The sequence below is a fragment of the Lactuca sativa genome, chromosome 7 (assembly GCF_002870075.4).
Source record: "Lactuca sativa cultivar Salinas chromosome 7, Lsat_Salinas_v11, whole genome shotgun sequence".
Classification (NCBI taxonomy): domain Eukaryota; kingdom Viridiplantae; phylum Streptophyta; class Magnoliopsida; order Asterales; family Asteraceae; genus Lactuca; species Lactuca sativa.
The window spans coordinates 153,248,024-153,266,898 of record NC_056629.2 but is presented as its reverse complement, the minus strand read 5'-3'; the positions used below and the strand labels follow the sequence as shown (position 1 = coordinate 153,266,898).

General features: G+C 36.1%; 1 protein-coding gene and 2 non-coding genes across 3 annotated transcripts; all 3 read right to left on the bottom strand.

The window, feature by feature from the left end:
- Window positions 1-7,629: 7,629 nt before the first annotated feature.
- TRNAP-CGG (transfer RNA proline (anticodon CGG)) lies at window positions 7,630-7,701 on the bottom strand. The gene has a single exon. It is a non-coding gene; the product is annotated as a tRNA-Pro (tRNA).
- Window positions 7,702-8,830: 1,129 nt separating this feature from the next.
- Window positions 8,831-8,902, bottom strand: TRNAP-UGG (transfer RNA proline (anticodon UGG)). The gene has a single exon. It is a non-coding gene; the product is annotated as a tRNA-Pro (tRNA).
- Window positions 8,903-15,191: 6,289 nt separating this feature from the next.
- On the bottom strand, window positions 15,192-15,965 carry LOC111904268 (uncharacterized). Its single transcript, XM_023900046.1, has one exon. The coding sequence runs from the start codon at window positions 15,963-15,965 to the stop codon at window positions 15,192-15,194; it is 774 nt and encodes a 257-aa protein (XP_023755814.1).
- Window positions 15,966-18,875: the final 2,910 nt, after the last annotated feature.

Here is an 18,875-nt window from a genome sequence, read left to right as displayed (position 1 = left end):
TGGACATAGGTGAAATAGGTCTTGTTAGCTTACGAGTAGATTAGATTTGCCGGTTCAAAAAAAATTCATATAAAGCCTAATTGCTCGCATTAATTGAAAAAAAAGCATGAATTTGTTGTATAAATGCATGCTTATGTAAACAAGTTACATGTAATGGTGAATCCCCTAATGCCAAAGACCAAAAAACATAAACCAATTTGTAGATAAAAGTCATGGTTCTTAAGTTTACTTTTTGTGAGTTTGTAGAAATCCACATTTTGTCAGCCTTAAGTTCATGGTGTGTGGCCTATTTTGGTGAGTATTTGTTTAGAAACAGGTCTGGAGAATATCAATCAACTTGGATAATTTATGGGATCATGATTGCAATCACTTTTCAAAATCTATGATTTCGCCCCTTATGCATGGGGTATCACGAAATTTGATTTCGAATAATCTGAGAGATACAATTTGGAAATTAGGCCACTTCCAAATTCGAAACACAGAAAAATATACATTGTTGTTTTGTGTTCTTTGGAGATAGAGAGAACCAAAAGTATAGTTTTTTAGAGTAAGTTTGTAACCCATTTTCTGGAACATGCAGTATGTTCTTATACAAGAGGGAAAGGTAGTTGGCGGTAGTTACATGTAATTGTTTTCTCCAAAACAAGTGGTTGGATATATGGTTATACTCCCTCCGTCCCAAATTGATAGTCCACTTTTGATTTTTGAAGTCTTTTTTCTTCAACTTTGACCTTAAATAGTTTTATTTGTGTTATATATTACTTGATAAAACTTATAACAATGAAAAAACATTTAAAATATAATCCATTCATATATTTTGCATCAAGTATTATCTATAAAAAAACAAAAATATTTAAGGTCAAAATTGAAGGAAAAAGACTTCAAAAGTCAAAAGTGGACTATCAATTTGGGATGGAGGTAGTAAGACATAACTGATTCTGACATCATAGTGATGTCACCACTTATAATTGGCGAGAAATGCATGGTTGGAGCTTAACTCGTTATAGAAATGCGTTTAACTTTCGAAGCGCTTCCCCTAGACCCCACTAAGGGGTTGCGGCCCCTTAGAACCCTGCACCCATGGGCACTGCCCCCATACCCCCGTATTCCCGAGTTCATATTTACCACATCGAGTGTGCACCCATGGGCACTATTATCTATTCTCAGTTATATCTTGTGTACACAAAGTGTAACTTCCCAAATTTCAAACCAAAATTTTCATTTTAAAAATCAAAGGAAACCATGTGGTGGGATGTCAAGTCCACCAAGCAAATTACACCCTTTACATGCAAATAAAATGTAATATAATGATAAAAAGAGGTATTAATCCTCGGGGAAATGGTTGTATTCAATCACCAATGCAATCCAATAAAACAAGTATAATAAATCTAACTAACTACAATTAAACTAAAGGGGGGAGGGGGTTGTGATTGTTTGAAAACTAAAAGACTTGAGGAACTAAAATACTTGCAATTAAGCAAGATGGTGAGATGCTTAAATATTGGATATAATTGGTCAACTAAGGCAATTCAACACAATGAACATTTTTGTGTTTATCATTCGGATTCAAAATGCAAGCTTATCATTCATCCCAAATTGGTTATAGCAATCATGAAGCATGATATGCCCAAATTCCTCAAAGGTAGTATGGAGGTTGGGGAAGCCCACAACACACCTTCTTAATCAAAATCAAGGACTCAATTGAAGAAATTGAACCCAAGAAATTTGATTAACCTTAAGAATGAAGAAACTCTCAATTCTTGGAGGATGCCAATGCTTACACATTCTATAAAGGATTCATGATCCATAAGCTAGAGATGATTTATACCATCATAAATCCCTTTTTCTAAGTAAATTCAATGATTCATTGCTAAATCAGAGAAAGAAACCAACAAGTGATAATTAAAGTACCAAGCTCATGATTAAAGTATTGAACAAGCATAAGAATTATGAACAAGCATAAATGACAATCAAGCATCAATCCTTCGAAACCCACAAATATCCAAGCGTTTTAGCCCAAGTCAACCAAAATAAAGAGATTAGCCACTCATGACAACAAGACAACAATCACAAAAGTATTCTAACATCAAGAAATTAACAATTATTAGAAGGATGAAAAGAATGTAGCTCTAAATCTCCAAAATCACCTCCAAGGTACTCCAATGGTGGAAAAATCGAAGTATGGATGCCAAACCTAACCCCCAAGGTAAACGACGAGCCAAATGACAAAATTTCCCCTAATTGTGTAATTGCACGGGTACCCTCGCAAACTTGCGCCTGTGAGACCTCACCCTCCCGAATGGTGCTGAAACACTATTGGCTCTTTTTCTCAACTACTCCACCCACTACTCAACATTCCCTTGGTCACCTCCACACCTAACATGATTCAAATTTAACTAATTATCTTCAACCTTCAACATGGATAGTCCAAGCCCAATAACAAGAGTCCATGACCCATCTTCATAAGCCCACTTCATCCAAGTCTTCAACATTTTAAGCCCAATTCTTATTTTAGGGATCCATAAAGCCCAAAAACTCTTTACAAGCCCGCCAATACCAACTCCAAGCTAAACCGCAACCACATCGAGATTCCAAAAGCCTGCAAAACACCTCATGCAAAATAGAAAGTACCCGATACGATCCAAGATAAAGAATGAGATAGAATATGCAATTCAATTATAATAAAAATGGATAAAAATGCAAAAATAAACTATAAAAAAGAAGGAAATAAAATAAACTATCACCATGTCATTAATTAATGAAGGTAAATATTGAATTATTTCAAAAAAACAAATCAAAGTATTAATATTATAACACCGAACATATTGAAAACATAATAGCATATTCGATGCAATCACGTTGTGCTCTTACCGTACTACCAAAAAGACCTGAAAAATCTAAACTTAAAACCATAATCACAAAACTTAGTGAGTTCTCCAATATACTACATACCAATATAGGCCCCTCCGAACATGCATAACGGGCCCTGCTAAACATGCATAATGGGCCCCACCTAACATGCATAACGGGCCCCGTCCAACATACATAATGTACATGTAAGAGTCACATAGACAGTCTAACATTATATACAATATAGTGAGAATACTCACTTGAATCAAGAGTTGGGTCCAACTACTCGAAGTCCCAAAGAATAAACTACACGAAATGCCTAAGACAAACAAAAGCTAAGCCTTAGTCTATACCTCAAAACCTCCAAGTCCGACTCAAGGTCAAATTGGTCAAAAAGTCAACGGTTAATTAACCACGTCGTGGCCAATCCCATGACTGTACTGTGGTAACAAGGCGAAAAAAATAGACGCATATGAAACTCATTGCCGCACCATGGCTAACAACCCGCCACACCGTGGTAAATGTCCAAAACAACTTAATGGATTAAGCACTTACCCCTTAACCTCCAAAGCTCAAAATATAAAGTCCCATTTTCACAACAAAATTTTTTTGATTTTATTTAAGTACTCTTCCTAATTAAAAATCCGTTATGGAGAAAATCATTTATTCCAAATACAATTATAAAAATCAGAGTGATATTAAAGCGTGAGAATCTTCAGTGTTGTTGATGAATGTGTACAATCATGCCTTCGTCTTTCCATGATGGGCGATGATACCTGAAAAAATAAACAATTGGGTAAGCACAAAGCTTAGTAAGTTTCCCCCAAAATACCCCATACGATAAACATACAAGCATGCATCAGGTCTACTTAGCCATCGGGCTGGAATACCTAGGGTTTATTGGCTTACCGCCTCAACCCAACCGCTCTACCAAAGCCTCCGTGCGTATGTCTTATAGCTTCCTACACTGAGTATCTTGGCCTACATCACAAACTAGGACTGCCTCAACCCAATACTACCATATGTAGACATAAAAATAATCAAGGATCAAGTAGACACATAATACATGCGAACATCATGCATACAACTCACTATCGCCTACTAGTACTCTCACAGCATACAGTCTTGCTACCAACTAACCTCCATAGAATGTGTAACCATAAGTGACCAGCAGTGAGATAGCCACCTAAACAGATGATCCTACTCTAGAGCCATAACCAAATAAGGAAGAAGCAAGAAATCCTAGATCAAGAGTTCTCAGGCTATCCTACATGACCATAGATAGTCCCTAGGGCACTCCACCAGATGATAACTAGCAAGTACATATAGGCATACAGATCTACAGATCACTACCATATAGCAACATCCTAAATACCAAGATACATATCGAAAAGATCGCTATAGCATAGCAACATACCAACTACCAGGATACAGATCTAACAGATCACTACAACATAGAAACATACTAATTACCAATAATCCAAGGAATCCATAACCGTATATACTCAGAAGTGAGATAGTCACCTAGACAAGTGGTCCTACTCTAGAACCACAACCAAACAAGGAACAGGTAAAAAAAGCCTAGATCAAGAATCCTCAGTCTATCCTACATGATTATATACATTCCTTAAGGTATCCCTCTACTAACAGGTAACCAAAACTAGTGGACCGACATTAGTGTCTTCGACCCACGATACAATAAGGTGAAACTCACCTCTCAGTCGGAACTTCCAGCTGAATAAATCTCTGCTTCAAAAAATCGACTCAACGATCACCTAACCAAAACCAAGGACCCAATCTCATTTAACAACACAAAATATCCAAAATACCCAAAATACCCCTAGGTCCAACTTGGTCAAAAGTCAAGGTCAACAAGTCAACTCGGTCCACTCAGCTGAGTACGTGGGGCATACTCAACTCCTACGCGCGACATACACAAGCCTTGACCATTATCGTACGGTTGACCATGTACGCGTGACGTATGCGCCAAAACCCTTTTTCCCATATAAGAGCTTAATGCGTTAAGCTCTTACATTCCAAATATATATCCAAGGTAAAAGTATCATTAAGAGTCATAAAGTTTCCATTTTTATGACTTTGCATGCCCATTAAGTGCTTAATACCAACAAACTTAACTTCTGAACACCTAAAGACCATTCTAAAGCATGCATGGGGAAGAACTAAGCAACAAGACCTCACTTTTATGACTCAAGACCCCTCATTGGGTCTGAAAGGACGACTTATTTGGGTAAGATCATGCCATGCTCAAGAATCACAAAAGCTAGGACCAAAAATGCCCTGAATGAAGAGATAACTAGATCCATAAGAAAAATGATCAAGCTAGGAGCTTCTTACATCCACAAGGTTGCTAGCAAGGTGAGAATCCTAGATCTAAGCTTCTTCCAAGCTCCAATGTTCTTCTACCACCTTCTTCTTCTTCAAGAACACCACCAAGCATAGAAATAAGCTCAAAGATGCACTCTTCTCACTTAGGGTTAGCTAGAGAGACGATTTTTAGGTGGAGGCTGATGTGCGCCAAGACATTTGGGTCATAAGGAGATTATATAGGGTGCAAAACCCTCAAAACTAGGGCTTTGGTCTGAACATCATACACGCTGCGTACCCGAGGAGTACGACGGGCGTATGTGTGTAAGACCCACCTCCTTCATGCATGAGTACGCCATGTGTACACCCCGAGTACGCACGACGTACGGACCAAAATGCCAATCTTTTAAAATTTTAGGGTAAATATGCACCTTCTCGGATCAGGTGTTACACATAAGCTCATATTTGCAAGCATGGAGTAAAGAGAGCTCATGCATGCTCTCTAAACTTTAACAAAAGGTCATATCTAAAGTCCATTATGAAACTAAGATCAATTTTCCAATCTCTGACTACTTTCCGCTTGCCACATGTGTCCCTATTTTATTATATACTGTATGATAACCATAATTTAAATGACATTAGTTTACGTTAAAGTGCATCATGATTGAGTCGAGATAATAGGCATGTCATATCTATGGACAATATGATGCGTCATTATTTGACTCCTCTTTCAAATTCATTCACACTTTATCTTCCATTTCTTTTTCTTTCATTAAAATCAACAAAAATATCTCTTCTACTTTAATCCTAAGAGATTTACAAATAGGAAGGGGCCGACCCCGAGATTTTGGAGGCCCTGTGCAATTTAATAAAAATAAGCCTTAAAACTTATAAATTTCAAAATATAAAAAAAAATCATTTAACCTCTAAATATATTTCAAAACCAAATTTTCATTCAAAAAAAGTACATAATGTATATTTGCTCCTTAAAAATATCATCCCTCTAGTATTCTTTGAGACAAACTTTTCAATGAAGTATTTATAAGGAATATACTTACTTCTCTTGATCAACTAAGGCAAAATTTAATAAATCAAAATCAGAATAAGAAAGAAAAAAAAATCTAAAAATCCAAAATTAATGAAATGTAAATCAAAATCTGAAATGTATAAATGACAAATATAAAAATCTAAAAGTTATATTACATTTATAGACTTGGAATAAAAGCAAAGTTTAAGCTTTACATTATATACAAGTAGCTAACCATCTAACTTTTACAATCTTACAACTAATAAATGTAAAAGACAAATGTACCCTTAATGTAGAATTGAAGAATATAACCCTTCAGGTTCAACTTTTTAATTTTTTATTTATTTATCTACCTTTTAAAAATCTCTTGAGCAACAACCTAAAAGAATCTGACGGAATCTCTTGAGTAGCATTGAACTCTCGAGCATCACTGTACTAAGAGTAACACTAGAACCCAAACGTAAAATATAAAATCTCTAATATTGAGCAACAAAATCACGATGAAAAAAAAGAGTAAAAGTAGAAGATAACCTTGGAAAGTTGAAGAATAAATCCGAGTTGATGTTGTCGCTTGAGAAAAATCAAGAAAACTGAAGCTCAAACAGTAGAACACATCTGTTTTTTTGCTGAGATTTCATTAATTGCTTTAACTTGAGTAACTCTGGAGTTGAGGATTTAAGTCGGAAGATTATATGAGGGCCGGAATCGAGAAATCATAATTGTTGCCAATAGAAACCAAACGTCTTCACTCTTTACGATAGAATTCAACTCAAATTCCCGTTCAATATGTTGCCGCTCTATTATTTGTTGCATACACTAGATTAAGATGGAAGGAGTTAATAACCTAAATATTTGGGTCTTAAACAAGGAACATAAAATAGTGAACAAAAATTTAGGCCCTAATTTGAGAGTGGGCCTGTTCAATGAGACTTGTTGAACTCCCATAAGGCGAACCAAACTTTCATTTGCAAGTCAAGAATACAATTAGGACATTTTTTTTTAACAAATTGTCCCCTCAAAATGTTTTGTAATCACTATGGAGTAGACACTCATCAATTGGTTATGACTTATGCTTATGCGTATGGTTAATGAGCATGAGAAAGCGATTTCAGGAAGAGACAAATCAAAATTAAAAGAATATTTACGTTTTTTACACGCCTCATGAGATAACTATGTACTGTTTCATAATATTTATATTTGTATTTTGATATTTTTTTTGGTTACAGTGTATATGTAATGGATTGCGTAGGATAACAAAAATTAAACACATTGTACAAGACTATATTATCCAAAAGAATAGGAAGAATGTCGGCAAACAATGTTTGTGTGCATTTAGTTTTCATTGTTTGTGTGCATTATACTTTTCATTTTATTACTCTTCCGCTTATAGAATGAGGAAAAAAAAGGATAATAATATGGCATAAAATGGGGCATTCCGAGAATCGAACTCGGGACCTCTCGCACCCGAAGCGAGAATCATACCACTAGACCAAATGCCCAATTTTGCTTTAACATCGAAAACATAATTTAATATTAACACTGTAAGTGACTTTTTTAATAAAAATACTTCTACAACTTTTTGATCGAGTTGTACAAAATTGATTGCAACATTTAAAAAGATATTGCTTCTCTTTAATCAAAGGTAGTTAGTCTTTGGGTTTTTTGCCATGAAAATTACTCTGCATGATTTATTATGTAGTTTAATTATATACATTTTTTATAATGATTATTCATTATTATTTTTTTACTACAAAGATTTATATGTCCTCTCATAACTTAATATACATCCTTTTGTGTTTAGTTACTTTTTGAGCTCAAACATAAGTACTATGTTAACCTCTTTTTAGATGTGAATTTTCTTAAACATAGAAACCTCAGATTATTGTATTACTGGTTTGTTCTTATCCATACAACAAGGAGGCAAGAAATAAAGTTGGGAATAAACCACCAAAACCTTGAAAGATGGGGTGGGTATTTTTAAATTTTTTTTATATATAAGAAAATTTGATTAATACTACGATAAAGTCGAATACATATGTTAATGTATGTAAAAAAATTTACACTAATTTGTTATTGATATGTAATTAACAGTTACTAATCTGCCAAAGATCCGTCGTAATACTGATATATGTAAAAAGAAAATATTTGGCCCTAGATTATACGGTTTTTATACTATATGTTATTATAAATTTCTTAATTATACAATACACGGCTTTAAAATATACTAACTAATTATAATTAAGTTTTATAATATTTGTTATTATAATTTTCTCAATTCCACAATATGTTTTCATTTATTAATAATTTGTATGAAATAATCATTAGAATGAGTTCATTTATATTATATTGTCCTAGTTTAAAAGAAAAGAAACATATAGGACGATGCATAACTATTTTTAGTTGGTCACAACAAATAAGTTGCGGTAGTTAAAACTAGTTCTTAATTTTTTTTACCATAATATATTTGCCACAAAAGTTTAATCATTAAAATGAGTTCATTTATATTATATTGTCCTAGTTTAAAAGAAAAAAAAAAACATATAGCACGATGCATAACTATTTTTAGTTGGTCACGACAAATAAGTTTTTTTTAACATAAAATATTTGCCAAAAAAGTATATGAAAAACGGGGCATTCCGAGAATCGAACTCGGGACCTCTCGCACCCAAAGCGAGAATCATACCACTAGACCAAATGCCCGTATATATTTATTCTCAAAAAGCGTAATTTATATATCTTATTACATATGAAAAATATTATATTTGAATGTTTAAAATTTAGCTAGTGATTTCATATATAGTTATGAAAATTTCCCTTTTGCTGTGATGTGGACACTATTTCATTTCCCAACTTATCAAAATCATTATCGGATTATTAGGTTAACATATAACTTACAACAAGAGATCTCAGATTAACCAAGTATATTCTTATTAGAAACGAATTACATGCATAAGTTTTGCACTTACTACTTAACGCAGATGAATGATTAGTTTGTTAAGGTTATTGACCATAGTGACATTTCTTGCCAAAGTTGAATGTTTATGTTTTAATGTGTAAAAATAGGATAAAGGGATTTTGTCCATGGGTATTAACAGGTGAACCCTTTTAGCCAATGGACCAAACCCTAGCCCATGAAAGAGGACAAATGGATTTAAATAGATGAAAGAGGTTGGATCGATTTTCTTGAAGCTTTCTTGCATTATCGTATCTCTCTAACCAACAATCGCCGAAAGCCACCGCCGACCGCTAGATTTTCGCGTCGGAACAAAGAAAGAACAACAGTGGGGCTTTTTGTTGTTTGTAGGAGCTTGTGGATACACCATTTCTTCTCCTTTGAAGTTTTTTTTTTCTCAATTTTCTTCCTTAACCACGATGTACCACCTGATGGAGATTAGTGCCCATAGCCATAACAAGTCCGGTAATAAGACTATAAATAACAATGTCATTATGGGTTACACACAAAAACAAAGTAAAACATAACCAAAAAGATATTTATATGAATGACTTGTTTTGTTAATTAATTAATAGTTTAATTAAATAGTTAGAAAATAATGGAATATGGAATATTACAAAATGATTTGAATTCCATAGATAATTATTATTATAATTGGTAATTATCCTTAAGGTTTCAAATCACTTCCCCTATATAAAGAGGGCTCTAAATCCAGTTTTAACACTTTTGAAAAATACCTTTCAGCTATCAAAGTTTGGTACCCTCAAAACATGTAACACCCATTCCATGTATGAGTCAATTTTTAAATATTAACTTTTATTTTTTGGGGTGGCCATGGAGTGGTGGAGCTTCACCACGACGTGGCGACATTGTTTTGGATCGCGGGTTTAAATTTCCTACCATGGTGTGACATGTGTTTTTAGAAAGAAATCCAAATCTTTGGTCTTTGGGCCCTATTTAAAGAACATTAAGACTAGGGTTTCGTGATCATTCAACCTTCATCACCCTCTCAAGCTCAAAAACCGTAACCTTAGCCTCCATTGCAATTGTGAACTCATTTTGGTCTTTTTGGTGATCTTTAAAGGATAAGGAAGCCTTTGGTGTGGTGTTTTACCTTGCAAGCATCATCTACATCAGTTAGCACATCTTATGGGCCTTGGTGAGTGTCAAAGACCCAACCTTTTTCCTTGCTAGGTTGCTAGATCTTAGATTTTGTCCATTTTCTTCATGTCTTGATGGGTTTGAGTGGTGAGATCATATAAAGTTTGAAAATTTATGAATCTCTTGGCCATTTGGAGTATTAGGTGTTTTGGATCTGGATTAGAAATGAGTTTTTGGTGTCATGCATGGATTTTTTGTCATTAACCCTCAATTTGACGTAATAGAATTTCAAGACATGCATTGGACATGCTTGTATGAAAAACATGGATTTTTATGTTAGTAATGGTGCTAGAAACCTTTCTGGAAATGTTGGATAAGAGGTCTTCAAGATTAAATGCTTATTGATTACGCCGAGTTATGTTTTTGCCATTTTGGACCTAGGAGTTGAGATCTTTATCAACTGGAGAGTCTAAAGGATAAAGTTATCCAACTTTATCCATCTAGACCATAGAATGGACTAGATATGAGCTTTGGATCCCTTAGAAATGAAGAAAGCAACTTAACCCATTAAGCTGTTAAGAACCTAGTGCCGACGACAGGGCCTTAGGCCGCCACGGCGTGGTGACTGTTGGTATGGGCTTGTCCTTATACTGTGACTTTTCAACAAACAAACAAGTAATAGAGGAAAGGAAATGACACGGATTAGGAAAAGGTTTTTCAATGTTATTCACTTCAACAAGGGATATCAATAACGTATACATTTCCTAGAATTTAAAGAAAATATAATTGCAGAAAAATAGGAACTACCAGCTACTTGCTAAAGACCAGGGGCATATCTGTCACATGGCCTTGAATTATTCTTCCTACTCAATTTTAAACATGAAACAAATTAAATAAAACTTATGAATTATTTTTAACACTTTCCCCCTTAATTCAGAAGTTGGTAATTGCCTTCACTCCAATCAGATCTCTCATTTCTTCATGCTTCACTCTTGCTATTGTCTTTGTGAGATTGTCTGAATTCTGCTTGGTTCCACACACATGACTTACCAATATCTCCCCATTTTCAACACATTCCCTAATAAAGTGATACCTTATGTCAATGTGTTTGCTACGTCCATGAAACGCCGGGTTCTTCATCAATTCAAGAGCTGAGCGATTATCAACAAACAGAGCTACAGGTGGCACCGTTTGCCCATTTATTTCAGTGAGAAGTCTCTGAAGCCAAATGCCTTGGTAGGCTGCCATGGTTGCTGCCATAAACTCTGCTTCATAAGATGACAAAGCCACACTTTGCTGCTTTTATGAGGCCCATGTCACTAGATTGCCATTCATGTATAATGTTGTCCCACCTGTGCTCTTTCCATCATTTATATCTTTTCCAAAATCATTGTCAGAGTACCCTGTAAGAGTAACTTTGTTTTCTCCTTTGGTATAAGTCAAACCATAATTGATAGGGCCCTTTATGTATCTAAGTATCCCTTTTATTGCTTGTAGATGTTTGACAGTTGGTTTCTCTATAAACCGGCTAACTACCACTACTGTGAATGAGAGGTCAGGGCATGTGTGTATGAGATACCTGAGTGCACCAACAATGCTTCTATACTTAGTGGGATCAACCAATTCTCCTTCTTCATCCTTAGTCAGCTTTAGCTTATGTTCCATTAGGCATCTTGTGGCATTGCAATCCATCATTCGAGTTTTGTTTAGGATGTTCTTAGCACAGGCTTCTTGTTTGAGTGTTATTCCAGCATCATGTTGATTGACTTCAATTCCAAGATAGTATGTTAACAAACCAAGATCACTCATTTCGAATTTGACTCTCATCTCCTGCTTGAATTCTTTCACATCATCAGGGCAGCTACCAGTGACCAACAAATCATCAACATAAACACCTATTATCAAGATCCTCTCTTGTTTCTTTCTTGTGTATACCGAGTACTCTAGAGAACATCTCATAAATCCCAGTCTCTTTAAGTATTGGTCTAGACATGCATTCCAGGCTCTGGGTGCTTGTCTTAGTCCATATAGAGCCTTTGAGATTTTGTAGACTTTGCCTTCTTCATTTCTTCTTTCAAAGCCTTCAGGTTGCATTACATACACTTCATCTTTTAGACTTCCATTTATGAAGGCCGGTTTCACATCCAAATGATGTACCCTCCATCCACTCGATCCTATAAGGGCTAAGATTACTCGAATCATCTCAATTCTTGCCACTGGAGAAAAAACTTCATCATAATCGACCCCCTGTTTCTGCACATAACCTTTTGCCACAATTCTCGCCTTATACTTCAAAATTTTCCTATTTGGGTCTTTTTTCACCTTGTAGATCCATTTTAACCCAATTGCTTTTCGTCCTTTTGGAAGGTTAACTAGCTTCCAAGTGTTATTCTTTTCGATTGAGGTCAACTCTTCTGTCATTGCATTGACCCATTCAGTCTTCTCTTTTGCTTCTCGGTATGAGCTAGGTTCTTCTTCATCTTGGAGCATCAACAGTTCTTTAGGGCCTTTGAGAATTTGTAGAATTTTCCTTCTTCATTTCTTCTTTCAGAGCCTTCAGGTTGCATTACATACACTTCATCTTTTAGACTTCCATTTATGAAAGCCGATTTCACATCCAAATGATGTACCCTCCATCCACTCGATCCTACAAGGGCTAAGATTACTCGAATCGTCTCAATTCTTGCCATTGGAGCAAAAAATTCATCATAATCGACCCCTTGTTTCTGCACATAACCTTTTGCCACAATTCTCGCCTTATACTTCAAAATTTTCCCATTTGGGTCTTTTTTCACCTTGTACACCCACTTTAACCCAATTGCTTTTCGTCCTTTTGGAAGGTTAACTAGCTTCCAAGTGTTATTCTTTTCGATTGAGGTCAACTCTTCTGTCATTGCATTGACCCATTCAGTCTTCTCTTTTGCTTCTCGGTATGAGCTAGGTTCTTCTTCATCTTGGAGCATCAACAGTTCTTTAGGGAGTTCAATTTCTTCAATTTGATCATACAGGTATGTGAGAAGTCAGTATCTTTTTGGGGCTCCTCCGCCTGTGGAGCTTGATGTCATGCTTGGTGTTCCGACTTGCGCACTCGGTGTAACAGGTGACTCGGGTGAGACGGGTAAATTGGGCGTACCCGACTGATTTATGGGTGTGCTATGTGGGCTACCGTGGGAGTCCAATGGAGGACTGTTGGGCTCACCTCCTACGACCCAATCATTATCACCATATGACGAGTCAGACTCAAATCGTGGAGACCCGATTTCATGTTGGGGAGTATGTGACTCTGAGTCAAGATCATCGCCTTGAAATTTTTCCAAATTAAAACCTTTGACTGTAAAGCTCATACCTGGTATCGGCTTAATCTTGGTTGACTTCTCCCATGCCCACGTTTTATCTTCTTCAAACACTACATCTCTGCTCACATATATCATTCATGTGTCAGGATCTAAAAGACGATGAACTTTTGATCCTTTTTTAGTTCCAAGATACACAACTTGCTTGCTTCTATCATCCAGTTTCTTCAAATGACGCTTGGCTATTTTCATGTGCGCAGTACACCCAAACACCCTTATGTGACCCACATGCGGCTTTCGACCGGTCCACATCTCATAAGGCGTGGTGTCCTTTAGAGCTTTTGTGCTTATTCTGTTTAAGATGTAGACCGCATGATTCACAGCTTCTCCCCACAACACATCTGGGACACTCATCGTCTTCAAGGAGCTTCTAACCATTTCAAGCATTGTTCTGTTTCGTCTCTCCACAACACCATTCTGTTGTGGAGAGTAAGGTGAAGTAAAGTGTCGATCTATTCTAGTTTCTTTACAGTACATGGTGAATTGGTTGGAGAGGAACTCCCATCCTCGGTTTGTTCTAAGCACCTTCATCTTCTCCCCTATTTCTATTTCAGCTTTTGTTCTAAAATTCTTGAACATTTGAAATGCATCTTCTTTTAATTTCAGCAGGTACACCCACATGAACCTGCTGAAGTCATCTACGAGAAGCATAAATTACTTATTGCCTGCAGGTGCTAGTGGTGAAACTGGTCCACACAGATCGCCATGGATAAGCTCTAACCTTCTCTTTGCCCTGAAGCTTGTACTTGCTGGGAATGAATGTCGGGTTTGCTTTCCTATGAGACACCCTTCACATGGATTAGATGGAACCACCATTTTTGGAATTCCTTCTATTAGAGCCTTTTCCGACATCGCTTTTAGTGAGGTAAAGTTCACATGATCTAACCTTGTATGCCACAACCATTTTGGGTCACTGATTTCGACTGCCAAGCACTTTGAGTTGACTTCTTTGAGCTCTATTTTGTAAAGGCGGTTTGGAGACCTCTGGACTTTCATCAATAATCTTCCAGCCTTGTCATTTATCCATAAAAATGGATCTTTTTTTTATTATTATTTCATCTCCACTCTCCGATAGTTGGCCAAGACTTATAATGTTGCTACATAAGTCGGGTATGTAATACACTTCTTGGAGTTTGCGTTGCTTTCCATTTTTGCACTGGAAGATTATTGATCCCTTTCCTTCTATCCTGACTTTGGCATCATTTCCAAATCATACGTATCCCTACACTTCCCTGTTCAGATCACACAATTTCTCTTTATCACCGGTCATGTGATTACTTGCTCCGGTATTAAGGTACCATACTTTTGATCAACTTGTTTCATTGCCTCCTATTTTCAACTTTGGAATTACATTTTCTTCATTCAGAAATGATTCACCCCTTTCTTCTTTGTGATCAAAAGATGACAACAGAAGTGCAGGCTCATTGTCTTCTTTTATCAAATTATTTTCAAGGTTTCTCTCACGTCTTCGATTCGGGCATTCTGCTGCATAGTGACCATTCTCCTGACAATTATAGCATTGGACCTTGCTCTTGTATTGGTTACTAGTCGATCCACGACCTCCATCTTTATGGTAGTGTGATCATCCTCTCCCACGAGTGCCACGACCACCATTACCTCTGCCTCTTCCTCTACATCGTGCTTGTGAGGTTCCAAATCCTCCTCTACTCGACTTAGATTTGGAATCTCCCTCAGTCTTCTTTTTGTTCCTTTTTGACCACTCTTGGTGAGTCAAGAGCAGCTCCTTTTCATCATTCTCCCCATGTCCCTTCATTCTTTCTTCATGGGCCTTTAGTCTCCCAATTACTTCCTCTATTGTCATTGTCTCTAAGTCCCCAAACTTTTCAATTGTAGAAGCAATCTGGAGAAGCTTAAATGGCACAACCCTCAATATCTTCTTCATAATGTAGGATTCTTCTACTGTGTCCCCCATGGTATGCATAGTGCTTACATTATTGATTACCTTTGTAGCAAACTCATCAACACCCTCTATATCTTTCATATCCAGTGCCTTGAATTCTGTTTTCAAGGTCTGAATTCTTGCAGTCTTTACTCTATCTGCTCCCATGAACATTGTTTTTAAAGCCTCCCAGGCCTCTTTGGCTATTTTCTTCTCAGCCAGGGACAATAACAGGTCTTCCGGTATCCCTTGATAGATGGCTGCTAGTGCCATCTTATCCTTCTTCACCTCGACAATTGTGTTTGATGTTCTGGCTTTCACTGCATCCCAAACTCCCTGGGATTGCATGAAGACTCTCATCTTGATGACCCATGCAGAATAATTGCTTCTTGACAACATAGGGTAATGGAGGGTGATCATACTCTCTTTTTCGCCATTTCCATTGTTTCTTGTCATCTCTTCACGAGGTTGATACTTTGGCATGCACCAGGTTGTGCTCTGATACCACAATGTTGGTATTGACGGGTCCTTCTACTATGACTTTTCAACAAACAAACAAGCAACAGAGGAAAGGAAATGACAGGGATTAGGCAAAGGAATATCAATGTTATTCACTTCAACAGGGTATATCAATAACGTACACATTGCCTAGAATTTAAAGAAAAGAAAATTTCAGAAAAATAGGAACTACCAGCTACTTGATAAAGACCAGGGACATATCTGTCACGTTGCCTTGAATTATTCTTCCTACTTAATTTTAAACATGCAACAAATTAAATAAAACTTCTGAATTATTTTTAATGGCGACTAGCTAGGGTTCGTTTGTTTTTTTTGTTTCGATGCCATGGTGTGGCCAAGGATGGCCACGACGTGGCGATTAGTTGATGGTTTGATGGGTTTTAGGCATGACAAAACAAACTTAAAACTCTTAAGTGTGCATGCAACCTAAAACAATATCTATGATTTCACTATTAAACCTGTAACTATGAACATCAAAATAAGAACCCTAGAAACCCTAAGTAATTTTTGAAATTACTAAAGAGAGGGATTAGAGTTACACACCTTTTAGTTTTTATAGAAAACAATTAGAAATCCTCTTGTTGATATTTTGGAAGCAACCACAACAAGTGTAATGCCTCTAATGGTTCACACCCAACACATGCAAGAAGGAGATTAAGGAGAGTGGAGGGAAAAATTTCGGCCTAGCTCTCTAAAGGTATGAGTGGCCAAAATTGCTAGGGGTTAGGTTCATTATATAATGCAACTTGGAAACCATAGATAAGCACAAAATCAATATAATAATATTATCTTGAATTGGTAATTATCTAGCTTCCCAATTATCCTCCAAGGTGTTAGGTCTATTATGTGTTGTGTCAAAATGTATGCTTTATTATTTTGTTTATTCCGAAATGGGCCTGTCCAGGTTCAGAATTGTCTAGTATCGTAGTCTATAAATATAGCATTCATGTAACATTTTAGGGGGACACCTTTTAACTGTAAACGCCGTTTTTGTACGCTCTCACAGAGAAGTTGCATCTTTAAGAACTCTTCTAAAGTTGTTGGAATCTAATCATTCGGCATACTTTTGATCATTGTTTCTTGTCATTAATATAGAATCTATCGATCTCATTATTTTTTACAATTGGTATCAGAGCAGGAGATAGTGTAATCAGTTCGCTATTCTTCTGTCCAATTTTTATTGGGGTTTACGATTTTCTTGCATCTGTTCTTATTGTCTCAATCGTCTCAATCGATTGTAGATTCCAGATCTAAATCTCTAGTTTTTCCTTTGAACTCGATTCACATTTTACACATCTGTTTCTATATTTGTTTTAGTGAATTCTTGACAATATGCCTAACAAAGACCCCCACTCTCTTTCATTCAATCTCTCAAAAAGTATTGGATCCACGACAAGGATTCCAATCCTCTTTCTAGAGGATTATGAAGTCTGGGCACTGCACGTTAAATATTATGTTCTTGGTATCGATGAACATGGTTCCACGATATGGCATGCAATGACGCATGAGACGTACACGCATATGGCTACCATAAAAGAGATCAAGATGCAGGCGGATTACAACGCAATTATTCTTGAACATACCGACATCCCACAGGATGAGAAGAATAAGCTTATAAGCAATATAAAAACAATTATAATTATACAGTTTGCTCTTTCTCCAAAAACTTTTCATCTTGTTAATGCATGTGATACTGCAAAACGTATTTGGGATAGGCTGAAGGAGCTGTATCCAGGAGATGCTGATCTAGAACACTCTTTGCAAATGACTCTCTCATCTGAGTTTGGTTCTTTTGTACAAAAACATGATGAGATGTTAGATCAGACGTTCAATCGCTTCAACCACTTGTTAAGCAAAATGCTCAAATATAATCTTGAGCAATGCGTAATTGAACAAAAAGTCACATTCATGAATGGACTCAGATTCAAATGGAAGGCTATTGTGTCCACTATGAAGGCACATGAACAACTCAAAAGCTACACGTTGTCAAACTTGTGGGAATTATGAGATCTCACAAAGAGGAAGTTACAAAGGAAGTGAAGCTTGTTTCTAGTATTAGATCCTTAGCGTTGGTTGCAAAGGGAAAGAAGTCAACAGAAAGTGATTCCAAATCTGCAAAGCTCTTATGGTATCCAATCCTAAGAAGTTCTTTAAGAAGAATTTCACTCGATTCAAGAACAAATACAGGCAAGGTAATTCCAGTTCGGAAAAACCAAAAGAAGAAAGTTTCAAGAACACTGTAAGGTGTTTGTTTTTTTAGAGGCAAAATGTTTGTAGTCTGCGGACCACATCTGCAGACATCTGTAGTAGAAGAGGTGGACCAAACATCTGCAATCTATAAAAAGAAGACTGTTTTTTTTAATGTCTGCGGACTATATAAAAAATTAATTTTTATAAAACATAAAAGTCTGTTTCATTAATTATAGTTTTACAATACTTAAATTAATACAACCGAACTCTATACTATCGTAACATTGTACCACAAAAAAATTTCTTATTAAAACATTATTGCTATTTTTGGGTTGTATGCATTATGTATTAAAATAAACTAAGGATGTGTACAATAAAACTATTCATCTAACAGGAACTTTTTATGTCGATCCACATACACAAGTATAGAAAGAATAACATCACTTATGGTATATATTTTTATCAAATGAATAATACAACAAAAAACTGAACCAGTTGAAAAGGACTACAATACTTTTTTATGAAGAACATGATGGACAATCACATAAGACCCAAACCTGCAATGATAAAATTAGCATCAAAACCACAAGAATTCTACAAGCTACACAAAGCATTATAATTACTAGCATTCATTTGTTCCAGTTCAAAGAGATGATA